Source organism: Fringilla coelebs (assembly GCF_963513975.1).
Source record: "Fringilla coelebs genome assembly, chromosome: 9".
NCBI lineage: Eukaryota > Metazoa > Chordata > Aves > Passeriformes > Fringillidae > Fringilla > Fringilla coelebs.
The window spans coordinates 30,097,505-30,113,825 of NC_140067.1; the positions used below are offsets into that span (position 1 = coordinate 30,097,505).

The following is a 16,321-nucleotide window of genomic DNA, read 5'->3' on the forward strand; positions in this document are numbered from 1 at the left end:
TCCCAAAGACAGCAGCTGCTAAAAAGCATCCCGAGTTTATTTGCCATCGCTTTCCCTCACGGCGAGGGGGTGACTGTACACATCTCATGCCAACACACTAGAGGCAGGGTACAAAAGCAACGCCCTGGGCCCGAATCCGGGGGCAATTTGGGGGCATCATTTCTCCCCCAAGACATGGCAATAAATAAGGTTTTATTCTTTAAAATTTTTTATTATTCTTCTTTTTGTTGGGTTTTATTTTTTTTTCCTTTTTATTCCCCCAGGAAACAAGACTCTCACTTTCTGGAACTGTACAAAATTTACACAGCGAGGGGAGGAGGCTTTTGGCCTTGTTGAAGGGGGATGGGAGCAGCAGGCACAGCTCTGCCCCGTCCCCCTCTCCACCAGGGCTGGCAAGGCCGGGAGCTTGGCACGAAGCAGCACCCAAGGCTGAGGAGGGGGAGGCACATGGATGCAGCTGGGGCAGCTCCTGCAGCACCAAGGCACCCAGTTGGGGGGGCAAGGAAGGACAAGGACAGACCAGTGATGTGCTTTCTTGTGTGGCTTTTCTTTTTTTTTTTTTTTCCTTTTTTTTTTTTTTTTTTTTTTTTAATTCTTTTTTCCCCCTCTGCTTCTGGAGCCTCCACACCTCTGGAAGGAGCCTGGATTAACTGGATCCACCCCCAGCCCTCCCTAAAGGGCAGCCTGGGATCATCAGCATCACCCCAGAGACAGAGAGGGTGGCAGGCACCCCATGACAGGGGCATCCCTGTGGGGCTGGGGTTGAGCTGGGTACCCTGGGCAGAGAGTGTGGGGCTGGATCTCATCCCTGGGGCTGAATGTCTGAGGGTAGGGGATGTGGCTGTGCTGGGGGAGATGGGCATGTGGCTTTTGAGCAAGGGCTGGTGCTGAGTGAGCCTGGCCAGGAGCAGACCCCGTGGGGCTGGTGGGATGTGCCAAAGCCGCCGGGATCCCTCCTGGCTGCCTGCACTCACCCTTCGGTGCCACCAGACCCACGGCACCAAAGGAGGAGGGTGACCCATACCAGGAGCATCTCACAGCCCAATCGCCTCCCCTTCCCACCACCACGCAGGTGCTGCTGCAGCTGACGAAATTCCTGTTCCCCTGCGTGGGAGGAATTTTTTTGCAGTGCTCTCAGAGCAAACGTTGCCCACCTCTCTCACCCACCCCTCCAGTGGCCGCTCTGCATCCTGGCATCCCGGCTGGCCCTGCCGTGGCACAGCTCGGCCAGCGGGCATCCCGGGCTGGAGGCAATTTTTATTTTATTCCTTCCCCTCGCGTGACCATGGTACAAAGCAGCGACGCTCCTGCGTGCCCGGGGATAAATCACGGCCGCCAGGCCGGGAGCAGGCAGGATGGCCCCTGGGCAGCGGGGCAACGGCCCCGGCAAAATAAACCCTTCTACAATATAGACTTCTCTTTCTGCGGAGGCTCCGGGCAGCGCCGAGCTGCGTTTCAACACCATATGGAAAAATAACTCTTGAGAATAGCAGCGGTGCTCGGCAGGGGTGCGGGGCCGGCGCGGGTGCCGGGATGGGCTCTGCCACCCCCGATTGTTCTTCTTCCCCTCCCGCCGGCCCCGCCGCGGCCGGGTCCCCGCCGTGCGCCGCCGCCTCTCTTGTGCTTACACCCAAAGGCATCCGTGCCCCCCGCCCGAGCGCGGCCACCCCAGCCATGGCCGGCGCTGTCCCCCCTCCCTGCAGCCCTCCAGGGCCGATTCCCACGGGATCTCCTGGAAAGGTCAGCCGCCGGCGGGTGCCCTCAGTGCTGCGCTTGCGGGCCGGGGGGAGCGCGGGGGGCCGGGGCGGGGGCGAGCAGCGCTTAGAAGGGGGGGTGATCCATGTCGTCCAGCCAGGAGGCCGGGCTGGTGGGAAAGTCTGGGTACCCAACGCTGCTCCCCGTGGAGATGTCGGAGGTGGGGCCCCCCCCGGCCATGGCCCGCAGCGTCTGACTCACCCCCTGCGCCCCGTGGGCCACCAGCCCCAGGCTGCCGTCCATGGCGTAGTCCAGCCCGTTGAGCAAGGGCGGGTGGGCCGGCAGGGACGAGATGGAGGACGGCGACTGCGGGAGGCCGTAGGGGCTGCCGTCCCGCAAGTCCTGGTACGTCTGTCCCGTGCCCTCCATGGAGAAGCCGCCGTTCAGCAACTGTCCGCCCGCCGCGTCCCCCACGGAGCCGTAAACCCTGTTGTTGTGGCCGAGCTCGGAGAGGATCTGGTCGTCTGCCGGGGACAGGAGGGAGAGCGGAGGCGGGGGGTCAGCGCCGGGGGCGGCCCCGCGGCCCCCCGGCCCCGCTCGGCCGCCGCGCTCACCGCGGAAGCTGAGCTCGCTGTCGCTGACGCCGCAGTCCTCGGCCGAGCTCTCCTTCTCCAGCTTCCCTCCCCCGCGGCTCCGCTTCACGCTCTTGTAGAACTGCCCCCAGCGATGCCGCCCCGCGTCCTTCTTCAGCCGCTTCTCCTTGGCCCGTCGGTTCTGGAACCACACCTGGAGCGGGCAACGGGGACATCGGTGGCACCGCGGCACCCCGCCGCCCTGGCAGTCCTGCGTGGCAGCACGCCTGCAACCCAGCGCTCCGGCATCCTGGCACCCCTTACACGCCGGCACCCCTACATGCACCCCAGCGCCCCTACATGCCAGCGTGCCAGCACCCCGGCACACCAACACCCTGCTACGCCAACGCCTACACCCCCGTGCAAGCCAGCATCCCTGCAAACCTGCACGCCAACACTCCTGCTCTCCCGCTCCCGCACCCCCATGCGAGCCAGCAGCCCATCATCCCTGCAGCCCAATGCCCCCGCGACCCCGGCATCCCCTAAACGCAGCCCCCAGAGGCTGCACCGCCCTCGTGTCGGGGCAGGGTGAGAGGGGCGCCCGCGGCCTCACCTGCACGACCCTCATGTCCAGCCCCGTCTCGGAGGAGAGCTGCTCCCGCACGTGGCGGGCGGGCTTGGGGGAGTTTTTGTAGGCGTTCTTCAGCGTTTCCAGCTGCTTGGCCGTGATCGTGGTCCGGGGCCGCTTCGCGCCCGCCTCGGAGTCATCTGCGAGCCAAGGAGCCGGTACCAGCCCCGAGCAGCAGCACACCCTGGGCAGCATCCCCCCAAAAGCCGCTGCCCCGGAGCCCGCAGCGCCGCTTCCCGCGGGTAGCCCGGCGGGTACCGAGCCACGGCCGCCCCCGAGCGTGCCGGGACCCTCGCAGCCCTTTCGGGGCGCCTACCGTTCTGCTTGGCCGTCTCGTAGTCCTCCTTGCAGACCAGCCGCCCGTCCTCCATCAGGTAGAACTCGTCGCCCGTGGCCAGCTGCCGGCTGCAGATGATGCAGGCGAAGCAGTGCAGGTGGTACACGAAGTCCTGGGCTTTGCGGACCACCTGGGTCGGGGGGATGCCCTGCTGGCACGCCGTGCATTTGGTCCCGAAACGCCTGCGGGGAGAAGCGGGCGACCCTGAGCCCCCCGGCGAGGTGGGCTTTGCCGGGATGGGGAGCGGGAGACGGGGCAGAGTTTAAACCGGCGATCAACCTTATTATGCATGACACTTCACACGGCGGGGGTTTATCTTCCTCAGAGTGAGAGACCGGCCTAATGGAGCCGAGGAAGGTTTGATTTTAATGATTCTTTTAACTAATGCTTATAGGCTGCCTGATTTTTCCCCTGCAAGGACAGTACATATTTCATCCACATTAATACCAAATAAATTAATTACGCCGCCCCGCTGGCATGATGAATCCCAGATTAATGCAGAATGATGGGGCTCTTACACCGTAAGGATGGCCTGACAGGGGCGTGGGGTGGGGTGGGGCACCGGCAAAGCTGCCAGCGCGGCTGCAGGGAGCGTGCAAGGGACGCGGGAGAAGTGTGGCAGCGGCGTGCAAGGCGGGGGTGAGAGTGGGAAAAGAAGTGTGGAAGGAGCACGGCGCAAGGAGTGTGGGAGCAGCGCGGAAGAAACGCGCGAGGATGGTACAGGGAGGCTGCAGGGAGTGGGGAAGGTTCACGCAGTGTGCAGGAATGGAGCAGAAAGTGTGCAGGAGGAGAATTCACTGAACGAAGGGTGACTCGTGCCGTGAGCAGGAAACCAAAAGGCAGCGGATGTTCCACTGGTGATTTTGGGAACAGATGTTGTGGCACTCAGCTGGGGCAGATCCCCACCTCCCACTGGCTCCACAGGGCTCTGCGAGCTCTCCCCTGCTCCCCAGAGCAGCCCTAAACACCACAGAGCACCGCAGAGCCGGCCTGGTGCTGCAGCAGCCCAGGTGACAAAGCTGTCGGGATAAATCTGCCCCGTCTGCTGTGAAGGAGCGGGAACAGGAACAGGAACGCCCAATCCCTCTGGGCCCAGCCCGAGGCTGCAGGGACAGGGGTGGCATTTGGGTGCCGGGGGAGCGCAGCCACTCCAGGCACCTCTGGCTGTCCCCTGAGGCCTGAACAGCCTCAAAAATCACCCTCAAGCCCCGTGACTGCTCATCCCCTCCAGAAATCCAGGGCCAGGCCACCAAAGCTGGGTCTCTGAGACTGTCCCTGAGCCACGCAGGTGTCACCCAGGGATGGGTGGCAGGTACTGGGCATGAGTGGGGCCAGCGGGATTTTGGGGTGCTGGAAGCAGAAAGTGAGAAGGGTAAACCTGGTTTGTATCCATTTTCTGGACTTGTATCCTAAAGGGAGAGTCCCTGGACATCTGCTGGGGACGCCTCAGCTCTCCTGGAGTCAGAGGGGAGGGAAGGTGGGAGGGGAAGGGGGAAAGAGGGAGAGGGGTGGAGAGGAGATGGACAAGAGAGAGGGAGGGAAAGGTGGGAAAGGATAGAATGGAGGATAAAGGGAGGGAGGGTGGGAATGGAGGGGAGGAGGAAGGAGGGAGGAGGGGGAGGAGGAAAGCAGGAGGGAGAGGGATGGAATGGACAGAGGATGCTTTTCTGCTCCCAAGGCTGAGCTGGTGCCCACTCTGCAGCCCCCATCGCCTGCCCATTCACCCCCTCTCACAGAACACTGTGAAAGCCATTTTAACAACTGTCCCCACACCCCGGGGTGCTTCCACATCATCTGGGGACACAGGATCCAGGACAGAGCCAAGGATCAAGAGCTGCAATTCGGGGGAAGGAAAAAAAAAAAAGACAAAAAAAAGATCAAAAATCGATCTGATCCTTTCCAAAGCAGCTCCTGCATTGCCAAGTGCCTCTGAAGTTGGGCTGCAACCCTCACGTCCCCTGCAGGTTCCCTACCCCGAGATCAATGAGCGGTTAAGGAAAGGTGAGGTGCGAGCGCCGAGCTGCTATTGATTGGCACCAAATAATCCAGGCAGGACCTCATCTGAGAAAGTCGCTGATCTTTCAACTCCAATTAACATTGATTACCCGCACCTTTTGGGCGACTATTTAAACGACTCGGAGATTAATAGGCTGGAAAACATCAGAAGTGAAGTGTTATTACCCAGGCTGGAGCGGCCGCTTTGACCGCCTCCGGGAAGGAGAAATCCGAGCTGCATCTTTGGTCCTGGTGCCTGATGAGGATCTGGGAGAGCCTGGGGACGGGAAGGCAGGGAAGTCCCGTCTAGGGACTAACCCTGATGGCTTTAGGATTGCGGTCAGGGGTGGTGGGGACAGCCCGTGCGGAGATGATGGCACCAGGAGGTGGCTTTAGTCCCCGAGGGGCAGCAGCTGCTGCATCCAAGCAGTGACAGGCACCCTCCGGCCAGGATCCAACCCCCAGCAAAAAACCTTCTCTATCCCTCGGGGAAATCCCCAAATTTCACCGGCAGCCAGAGACCAGAGCATCCTAAAGGCAAAGTCCATTTTTAATGGGGAACGGGTTGTCCTGTCTCGTAGGATCGGGAAAATGCCAAGGGTGGGGCATCGCGCAGCTCAGAGGCGGCTGCCAAGGAATCAAATGAGGTTTTCACGCTAATGGGAGCAAAGAAAGGATTAAAAAAAAAAAAAAAAAAAAAAAAAAAAAGAAAGAAAGGGGTAAAAGGTGAAGGGAGAGAAACAGCATCAGCAAATCCCGAGGAGGCGAGGGAGGCACTCGGGAGGAAGAGGCAGCGCTGTGGGCGCCTTGCGCGGGTTTCTCCTGCCCTCTAGCTCCGAGCGGAGCCGGGGCCAGCGGAACCAGGGCAGGATGTCACCCCCGGGGGCATGAACAGCAGCACGGGGGAGGGACAGGAGCCGCGGGGAGATTTGGGGCTTTCCCGTGGTTACATCCCAACAAGCAGCATCCACCGGGCAGCGGCTGCAAAGCACCGACATCCCCTTTACTGCCACAACCACAACCAGCTGCGGGAAGATTTGGGAGAAATGACGCTCGAAATCCAGCTGTTCTCTCGCTCGGCGGGCAGGGAGGCGCTGCCTTTGGGGGGAATTACTCACTTGAAGAAATCCTCCTTGCAGTAGACGCTGCCGGCCCGCGAGAAGCAGCGCTCGGCCAGCTGCATGTGGCAGTCGGCGCACTTGAGGCAGGAGCTGTGCCAGTGGCGGTCCAGGACCTTGAGGATGAACTTGTCCAGGATGTGCTGGTTGCAGCCGGCGCACTGGGGGATCTCTGCCCGGAGAGGATGGAGAGAAGAGCAGCGTCAGCCACCGCAACCCCTCGGGGCTCCCAAAATCCTGCCCGGGCGCATCCTGGGGTTTTTGGAGATGCCACCCCTCAAATCCCCGGGGTCGCGGCGCATCCCCCTCTGCAAACCTTTGCCCCGGCCGGGTCGGACAGACACACAGACACACGCGCGGTGCTTTCCCTTCCCGTTTTTCAGGCCGTGTCCTGCTCTCTGCCCCGCGTTTTCCCTGCCTGCCTCTCCCCTCCCTCTGGAATGGCACAAGCACCAAGCAGGGACACCGCTTGTTGCCCCTCTCTGACTCACACACATGGAAGCGGATGGATTCGGGGGTAAAAAAGGCAAAAAGAAAAAGGTTTTAAAAGAAAAACAATATTAAAACAAACAAACAAGCAAAAAAAACCACGAAGCAAAAAAAAAAATTTAAAAAGGAACATTTTTAAAAGGAAGAAAGATTTTTAAAAGGAAAAAATATATTGAGAAATACAAAAAAAGAAAAATATGAAAAAAGGATTTTTTTAAAAAAGAGGTATAGAATGAAAAAGGTTTTTTGAAAGGAAAAAAATAAGAAAAAGAGAAAAAGAGAGGAAGATAAAAAGAAAAGATTTTTTAAAAGGGAAAAATATTTAAGAAGGAAAAAAATTCACAAGAAGGAAAAATGTTTTTTAAAAAAGGAAAAGGCAGGAAAGATTCAAAAAGGAAACAGGAAAAAGGAGAAAATTAAGCAGAAACAAAAAAAAAGCAAAAAGAGGGGAAACAAAAAACGTGAGGGAAGAGAGGAAAGGAATGGTACAAGGGAGGAAAAGAAAAAAAGGAAAAGGGGGGGCAGGGAGAGAAAGGGGAATGGGAAAGAAAAAGGGGGAAAAAAGAGGAAGAAAAGGAAGAAAAAAAAAGGGGGAAAAGAAAAGAAGAGCGGGGGGAAGAGGACGGAACGGGCAAAGGAGGAAATAAAGGCGGGGGGGAAGGAGGAAAAGAGCACAGGAAAAATCTCATCTTGTTACAGCCTCGAACAACATTATTTCAAAATCCTTTGGGGTCCTGCCACGTACCTCACGTGGGGGCAGCCGATCCCATCGCTGCCCAGGCTGGACTGTGACACCCCCAGCGCCCCTCAGACCACGGCTGCTGCTTCTGCCGCAGTAACCGCGCCATAAATCAAAAAATGAATGATTCTACGGCTTCTAGAGGTGCCTCTTTCCCTTCTCGGTTTGGGAGCACCGGGACGCCTCGCTGCCCTCCCTCCAGCACCAGCCACGATTTCCAGGCTGGCTTTGTGAAACCCATTTGGGATTTTCCTCTGGCACCGGCACCAGCGCAGCACCGGCCCCGGGAAATCCTTCTGGGTCGTTTCCTAAAGGCGTGAGCATCTCCGGGAAACACGCTTGGTGTCTAAATGGTTATTTGTGTAAACACGGGTGCGTTTGCGTGCACCCGTCCCACACTCTCACAAGCCAACAAAGAGATTTTCCCTTCCTAAAAGCAGCGACGCAGCTCAGTTTCAACACGCAAACAACTGCAGCCGAGAATAGGATATCTCCCTTCAAATTTCCAAAGAAAACTAATTTATTTTAAGAGGAGAACGATTTTCCTTCCAATTTCGCTGTAGATGCAGGGCACCATCCCCACGCACAGGTGCCTCTGTGTGCAATGATGCCTGTGTGCACACACGGGATGATGATGATGATAATAATAATAATAATAGTAATATCAACAATAACAAAAGGGGGAACCGCCAGGGGAACCAGGAGATGTCCCTCCGCTTTGCAGAGAGAAAATATCTCAAATTCAAGCCCTGCACCCTGCTTTGTGCTTTGCCACAGAGGCAGCTGCCTCCCTACCTCGCGTTTATTGCGCTCGTTTTACCTGGATTATTTTATAGAACAGGAATAAAGTTAATGGGTACAGTTGGTACGTCAGGAACGAGGCTCTCCCAGGCTGTCTTTGCCCACCGGCATTCCCTGTTTGGGCACCCAGGGGGGTTTGGATGCTCCTCGGGGGGGAAGGGACACGGCCGCGGGGTCCCCGGGCGATGCAGCAGCAGCGGTGCCAACCTCTCCCGGGGGAGGGGGGAAATCTGGGGGTCCCCTCTGCCCCGGGAGGGGACAGCACACGTGCATCCCGCCAGGATTTGGCCGTATCCCACGGAAGCCCGTGGGCAGATCCGCAATCCCCCGCCTCCTCCCCGCGTTCCCTCCCACGCACGGGCACCCGAGCCACGGCCTGGCCCCTCCGCCGCCGTGATTTATTAGCGCCGGGTCCGTCTTCCCATTGCCCCCTCCCCGCCCCTCTCCCCGACGGGAAAAATTAGAGAAATATCGATCGAAACGAAACAAACCGGCCGGTGGCCGCAGTAATCCCCCAGAGCGCAGGAGCCCCTCCGGAAGGGAGCGGGGGAGACGCGGGGGCAGCGCGGGGGGATGCGCTCCCCGCCGGGCACCGCGATCGGCCCTGGGGCAGCCTCCTGCTCCGAACTAACAAATCCCGGCTCTGGGGCAGCCTCCTGCCCCGGACTAACAAACCCCGGCTCTGGGGCAACCTCCTGCCCCGGACTAACAAATCCCGACTCTGGGGCAACCTCCTGCCCCGGACTAACAAATCCCGGCTCTGGGGCAGCGCCCTGCTCCGGACTAACAAACCCCGGCTCTGGGGCAGCCTCCTGCCCCGGACTAACAAACCCCGGCTCTGGGGCAGCCTCCTGCCCCGGACTAACAAACCCCGGCCCTGGGGCAGCCTCCTGCTCCGGACTAACAAACCCCGGCTCTGGGGCAGCCTCCTGCTCCGGACTAACAAACCCCGGCTCTGGGGCAGCCTCCTGCCCCGGACTAACAAATCCCGGCTCTGGGGCAGCCTCCTGCCCCGGACTAACAAATCCCGGCTCTGGGGCAGCCTCCTGCTCCGGGCTAACAAATCCCGGCTCTGGGGCAGCCTCCTGCTCCGGACTAACAAATCCCGGCTCTGGGGCAGCCTCCTGCTCCGGACTAACAAATCCCGGCTCTGGGGCAGCCTCCTGCTCCGGACTAACAAATCCCGGCTCTGGGGCAGCAATCTCCGCTCGGGGGAAGGGACGGAACCCACGGATGCTGCGGAATGGGTGGCCGGGAGCGCGGGGGGAAAGCGGAGCCCAAAGGGGCCCGGGCCGCCGGTACCGGAGCCCGCAGGGAGCCCAAGGAAAGCGCCGGTCCGGGGATTCCTTCAAAAGTCTTTCTGAAGGGAGGAAACATCATTCCTTCACATGCAAAAACCTTCCAATTCATTTCTCTGCTGCGGGCAAACGACTTTCTCGGCGGCGATTAATCACTCCCCCGCTCCAGCCCCTTGGCCGGAGCCTGCCGGCAGCCGGGCACTGTTCCCGCAGCCTCTGGCACAGGTTTTGACTCCGGTGAGATTTGCAAAACAATATTCATAAATAATATTGGGAATTTTATTTTTAACAATCCCGTCTGCAAGGCTAAGCGAGGCCTGTCGGGGGGGGGTGGGGGGTGGTGGGGGGAGAGGCTGCTCGGCTCCCCAAAATCCCGCAGAAAGAGATGCTAAAATAAAGAATAAAGAAAATAAAGAAACTGGTGGCTAAGGAGAGGGGAAAAACCGTGATTTAATAGCGATTAAAAATGAAAATGTCACGGATTTTCCTCTCACACGCCATGAAATATCGAGGTGCTGCTGGCGGCCTCTTGGGAAGGGGTTCCCTGACCAGGGACAATTTCCTTTGGCTCGGAGGGGGCCACTGTGTCACTGAGGCAGGATCAGGCCCCAAATCTGTCACGACATGAAAGCAGGTGGCTGGGAGCTGGCAGCGGCCGCAGGGCTCAAGCTGGGGCAGCGGGAAAACCACAGGAGGATGATTTCCAGCAGCCCAGCCTCATCCATTTCCTTTCTGCCATTTTTTTCCCCGCATAAATAAGTATAATATTAATTATAATTATTGTTAATAAGGGCATTACTAGAGATACAAATAGCAACATTTGAATAATAATAATAATAATAATAATAATAATAATAATAATAATAATAATAATAATAATAATAATAATAATAATAATAATAATAATAATATATCGTTGTATTATTTTCTGCTAATTCTTTATATCCATTTGTCAGTACAGGAATGACAATGTCATGGGCAAGGGAGTTTGGTGGCTCCGGGAAGGGCCAGATCTGGGAGCTATTCTGGGGCAATGCATCTCCACGGTGGTTTGGGCACCTCATTTTTCTTTTAAATCAAGGGATTGCGAGGCCATAAAAGTGACCCAGCTACTCGGAACCGGCCTGACTCGGGATACGGTGGTGGGACAGACCCTGCGTGTCCCTGTCCCTATCCCTGCACCATCTCTGTGCTCCTGACCGCGATTTTTCTTCCCCTCTGCTGCGGTGAAATTGGTTAAACGGGCCCTCCTGTTTAACCCTCCCGCAGCTCGGCAAAGGGACCGAACCGAACCGGGGCACAACGGCGACAGGTCCCCCGAAGAGCCACGGCAAGAGGCAGCCCCGAAAAACCCACGGAAACGAATTCCAGCCACCCGGGGGGGTCGGGCCCGGTGCGGGGCAGGGAGCGGCGCGGGGGCTCCGCGGGGAGCGGCCGAAGGCGGGGGAGCTGTCCCGGAGCGGGCACCCCCGTGCCCCCCGTGCCCCCGGGCTCCCGGATCCCGGCCGGGCTGCCCCGCGCCTCGGGCCCGTCCCGTTTCTCCTCCACCGCCGCCCCCGGTCCCTCCCCTCAACTTTCTCGGCGCCGCTGTGGGGGGGCCGAGCATCGCCCCGGCGGGGTCCCCCCACTCCGGGAGCGCGGCGACGCCCCCCTCTCGGAACGGTTTGCGAACGGGGAGAAATAATAATAATAATAACAAAAATCACAATAACAACAACAGCAGCAATACCCGCGCAGGTGGCCGCCCGCGGAGGTCCCCCCGGCCCGCAGCCCCAGGGCGCACCGGGGCACGGCCGAACCCCACCGGGATCCGCAGCGGGGCATCCACAGTGCCCGCGGGATGCCCCCGCGCGGGGCTCGGCCCTGTAAGGGCGACAGGGCTGACAGCCCCCGTGGCTCACCACAGCTCGGCTCAGCATCCCCCCTCGGGGTGCACCGTCCCCACCGGGCTCCATCGGCCGTGCGTGCGCCCCACGCGTGCCTGTGCGCACCCCACGGACGCGCTGCCTGTGGCTGCAGGGCTGCAGGCACCCACAGAGACACGCGGGTGATTTTTGGACAGACGCGGGTGCGGCGGTATCGCTCCGGGGGCCCCGCGGCGCCCAGCCGGGCTCGCCCTCCCGGTACCATCCCGGTACCATCCCGGTACCGCGCACGAACGGCCCTCGGTCCCTTCCCACCGCCGCCTGTCGCGATAAACGATATCAGCGGGGTGTCGTGCGCGGTGTGTCGGCGATGAGCGGGAGCGGGCGGGGGCCGGGGCCGCGCACACACACACACACACTCACACTCACGCACGCTCACACTCACACTCACACTCACACTCGAATTCAGGCTCACACACGCACAGCCGGAGCCGCGCCGTCCTCCCCGTCGGGGCCGGGCCCGCATCGCTCCGCTGCCCGCCCGCCCCGGGCACCGCTCTCCCTCCCGCACCCTCCGCATTTTCGCGTCCGTGAACGGCGCTAGGCGCTGGGGAAAATGAACGGAAAGTGCAGAACCGGGAGCGACTGGGAGCCGAGGCACCTGCCCGCCCGCAGGGCGCTGCCCCGCCGGCCCGGGGCCGCCTTTGCGGCAGGGAGCGAAGGAGGGAGAAGAGAAAAGCGTCCTTACGTTGCACCGGCACACCGAGGATCTCGGGAAGCCCCTTGACAGCCCCTTCGGCAGCGAGCGCAGAGCTTTGCATCATTTTATTGGCCCGGGGGGCGGCGGAGGGGAGAGAAGAGGGGCGGGAGAGCCGCGGGCCGGGCCGGCGGAGCCCGGCGGCGGGAGGTGCCGCGTCCCGGTGCCGTGTCCCGGTGCCGTGTCCCGGTGCCGGTGCCCGCCGGTGCCGCCCGCCTCCCATTCATTCCCCTGCGGGGAGCGCGCCTGACGTCACCGCCCGCAGGGGGGCGGGGGCGGGACGGGCCCCCCGCAGCCAATCAGCGCCCGCTCCGCGCCGCCGGGGGCGGGACCTGGGGCGGGGAGGCGGGGCTTGTGCGGCGGGGGCGGGGCCTGCGGGGAAGGGGCGGGGCGGGGCCGGCGGTGCCTTTGGGGACAGAGAGGGACAGAGAGGGACGAGCCCAAGGCCGCGGGCGGGCTCCGCTCCCGGGGCTCCAGGACCTGCTCCCGCTCCGTGGAAGGCGTCGGCGAGTCCCCGCCTCGGGCACAGCCCCAGCCCTGTCCCTCCTGCCGCTGGGAATGGAGGCTCGGCCAAGGGGCTCTTCCGTGGCCCCGGCGGACGGCGGCACGTCCCGCGGCACCGTGAGCTGTTGCCCAGCGGCTGTCACCCCGCCATGGCCAGCTCTGCTTCCACAGGGCGCTGTGACACAGCCCTGGGGCCATGCCGATGGTGCCTCCCCAGGGGACACGCTGGGCATGGACAGAGGCGGCCCAGCTCGGCGCCGCAGCGTGCCCAGCCTGGCAGCCCGCCGGCCGTGGTGGCACTAGGGTGGCAGTGCCGGAGGGCTCGGTGTGGCTGCGGCTTCCGTGAGGATCCCCGTGGGACTGAGGGAGAACCCTGAGACGACGCAGCCCCCGCCACGGATGCGGCGGTACCTGGCAGCCAAGGGCTGAGCGAGGAAAGTCACCGAAATGGAGCTGGAGTTAGGGTGGGTGGCCCCAGCATCACCCTTCCCGATGCTCGCCGTGTCACCGGCTCGGGGACAATGGTGTCAAATGTGCTGGGCTATCCCGCTCTGCTCAGAGAGGCGGCACACGGCAGCTTCTGGCAAGTGAGGGAGGATGCTCACCCAGCCCAGGGCACGGCCACCCTCAGCTCAGGTGTGCCCATGCCAAGCATTCGTTTCCACACCTTTAGGAAGAGGATTTTCCCACCTGAAAAAACCTGAAACCCCGCCCTGTCAAGAAATGTGCGGATGAAACAAGCCAGCAACTGGGGAAAAAAAAAAGTTTAAAAATAAAAGTAATAAAACCTAAGGAATGTATTAAGCCTGATGGTTCCTTGGGAAAAATTTGAAGTTTTTCTATGAGATGCTGGGGTTTGACCCCCTCAAAGTTCCATTTTTACCAGCACTGTGCACACCGGTGTGCACTCAACCCTGCCGTTCACCGAACGCCAAAATCTGCTTCCCACCCCAGGGAGGTGGATCCCAGCCCCTCCCGTCCCATCCCCTAAATCACGCTGCAGCTCCTAAGTGCATTAAGCGCCGCCAGACCCCGGCCGTCCCCGGCCACCTGCGCTCCGCAGCCCCCCGGGGCAGGGGCCACCGGGTCCCCCCAGTGCCCGGCCAGCCAGAGCGTGGCTGCCAACACGCAGAAAGGCAGGTCCCTCAGGCAGATTGACGGGAGAAGCTTAGCCGGACTCGCGGACAGACGGACAGACGGACACTGCCCCATCGCGGCCCTGGTCCTGCTGCTTTGCTTTTCCAGCCTATTTCCCTAATTATTCCACCGCTGCCGGGAGTCACCGCGGTCTCCCAGCTCTCTGGCACGCTCTGATTTATCTCTCAGCCGGGATAAGAGCTCCCTCCACCCCCTTCTCCTCGGGGAATTCAATTTTCATTCATTTTTCTGCTTCGCCAGATTGATCCGGCCCCCTCTCCCCTGCTCTGGATCACTCCTGGAAGTGGTGAGCGGGCAAAGGGAGCCGCACAGCACCGAGCCTTCACCTTGGGGAAGCATCGTGCTGCTGGGGGGGAGGGAGGGAGTCGGGGGGCTGCCACCACCAAAAAACCACCCTACCAGCATCTTCCTACTGCTGGCTCACACATCTTCCCAGCAGAGCCTTCATCCCTTCCTCTCCTGGTAGCACGGCTTTGTTCCCCTCCATCCTTCCTGCTGTCCATCTGTTCCTTATGTTGGTGGGGATCTTTTGGTCTCTTTAGGGATTTTTTAGATCACTTTGGGCTTTTTTGGTCTCTTTTGAATTTGTTTTCCCCATTTCCCAGGAAGGAGAGGGTGGTTGAGATGGGCATGAGGTGCTTGCCCAGCAAATCCTCTCTGTGCCACCCAAAATGCTGCTGGGTCCTGGGGGTGCCCACGGAGGGGGGGGGTTATATGTGGTGGGTGTGAAATATTCCCCCTCCGGGCTTTCTCCACCTCCCAGAGCTAAATCAGAGCTAAGGCTCGATGGTGACGAGCCTGCAGAAGGGTGATTTTCATCAGGGTGCATTTCTGGGGCACTTTTGGGGGGCTCTGGCCCCGCACAGATGCCCTGCTCCTTCCTTGGCGTTGCCTGGAGCCCTGTGGCCCGGCAGCCCGAGGAAGACACGAGCAGCACGAGGATGATGCTGCTCCCACACCTTCCCTGCTGGGGTTCATCGTTAATACAATGCAGGTAAATCCCAGAGCCTGTGACAAGAGACAGAGCCAGCCTCCCCTTGTGTGCCCCAGCGCTGGGCACATTGGAATTAGGGTTGGCTTGGACACTGTGGCACCGAGGGGGACATGGGTGCATCGTCCCCTGGTGCAACAAGGGGGTTTCTAGGCACAACTGGGGGAGATGTAAAGGAATAGAAGGCAATATAAGGAAATCTGGAAATGATAAGGTCCTGACAGTGCGGCTCTGTCTGAGTCAGCAAACCCCAAACGGGTTTGGAGGTGCCAGGGAGCTGAGCTTTGTGCCACTCAGGCAGCGAGTTTCCCAGGTGGCAGCCCGGCTCCCAGAGTCCCCTCGTGTGACAAAACCAGCTCCTCCAGAAGAAGGTGGAGACATCCTTGCAAGTCCAAAGCTGCCACAGCCACCTCTTGGCATGAAGCCACCTCCCCTCTGGGCAGCATTGGCCGTAGCACCCCGAGCCCCATCGCCCCCCACGTCTGAATTACCCCAAGAATTCCCCGCTCCCACTTCCATCCCTGCTGCGGGACAAGCACACCGAGAGCCGGGTACTCACCAGCAGCCAGGGAAAGCCTCTTCCCTCGCAGGCAGGGGCGTTGCTAATTGTAATTGAAAATTAATCGGCGCTCAGAGAACCCCCGGTGGTTTTATGGCTGCAGCGCGGGTGGAGAGGGGATGCCGGCGGAGAAAGGCTCTTCCCTGTGCCGAGGAGGGAGAGGGAAGACGGGCAAGGCTGGAGGGAGCGAGCGCTGAAGGGGTGGGAAGGTGCCTGGGTGTGCGGGGGGCTGGCCACCGGCCTCGCGGAAAATTAAATTGCACTTGAGGGTAAATTCTATTAGGGAACAGCGGCCGCCCCGCGGCAGCCCGCGGCCATTTGGGTAATTAGCCCCGGGGACCCCCGGGCTCGTGGCAGTGCCGGGAAGGGGTGACCCCACCAGGGAGGGCACCTCGGGGGCTCGGGCTGGGCTCTCCAGGACAGCCCGTGCCACCTGTGAGTGTGGCCATAGCAGCTCCCGCCGTGCAGGGCTGAGGGGGGACCGTCCCCAATTCATCCCGAGAGGGGACACAGTGCGCGGGACACTCCGAGCCCTGCAGCAGCCCCTTTGTGCCCTGCACCGGGGCTCCCCGGTGTTGGAGGGGGACACTCCGGTGCCACAGGTCGGGAGAGCCGGGGCCGGGAGGATTGGGACTTCACCAAACAGGATTACGGAAAGTCTATTTACTAGACTCTCTTTTTCCTGCGTGCACAGCAGCTTTAGGCTGCGGGCCTGGCGGGGATGCTAATCTGGGCATCCCGCTAACCCCCTTCCGGCAGCGCCCACCTCCCCGGCCCTAATCCCCGACTCCCTGCACCTGCTGCAGCCCCTGCCC

General features: G+C 60.5%; 1 protein-coding gene across 1 annotated transcript; it reads right to left on the bottom strand.

Moving 5' to 3' along the window:
• Nucleotides 1-1,821: 1,821 nt before the first annotated feature.
• On the bottom strand, nt 1,822-12,401 carry LHX4 (LIM homeobox 4; the record flags this gene model as incomplete). The annotated part of the gene is made up of 6 exons (XM_084211131.1): nt 12,286-12,401; nt 6,346-6,517; nt 3,212-3,414; nt 2,881-3,035; nt 2,310-2,481; nt 1,822-2,219 (listed from the first exon to the last, which is right to left on the bottom strand). The coding sequence occupies exons 1-6, from the start codon at nt 12,359-12,361 to the stop codon at nt 1,822-1,824; spliced, it is 1,176 nt and encodes a 391-aa protein (XP_084067257.1). The 5' UTR covers nt 12,362-12,401.
• Nucleotides 12,402-16,321: the final 3,920 nt, after the last annotated feature.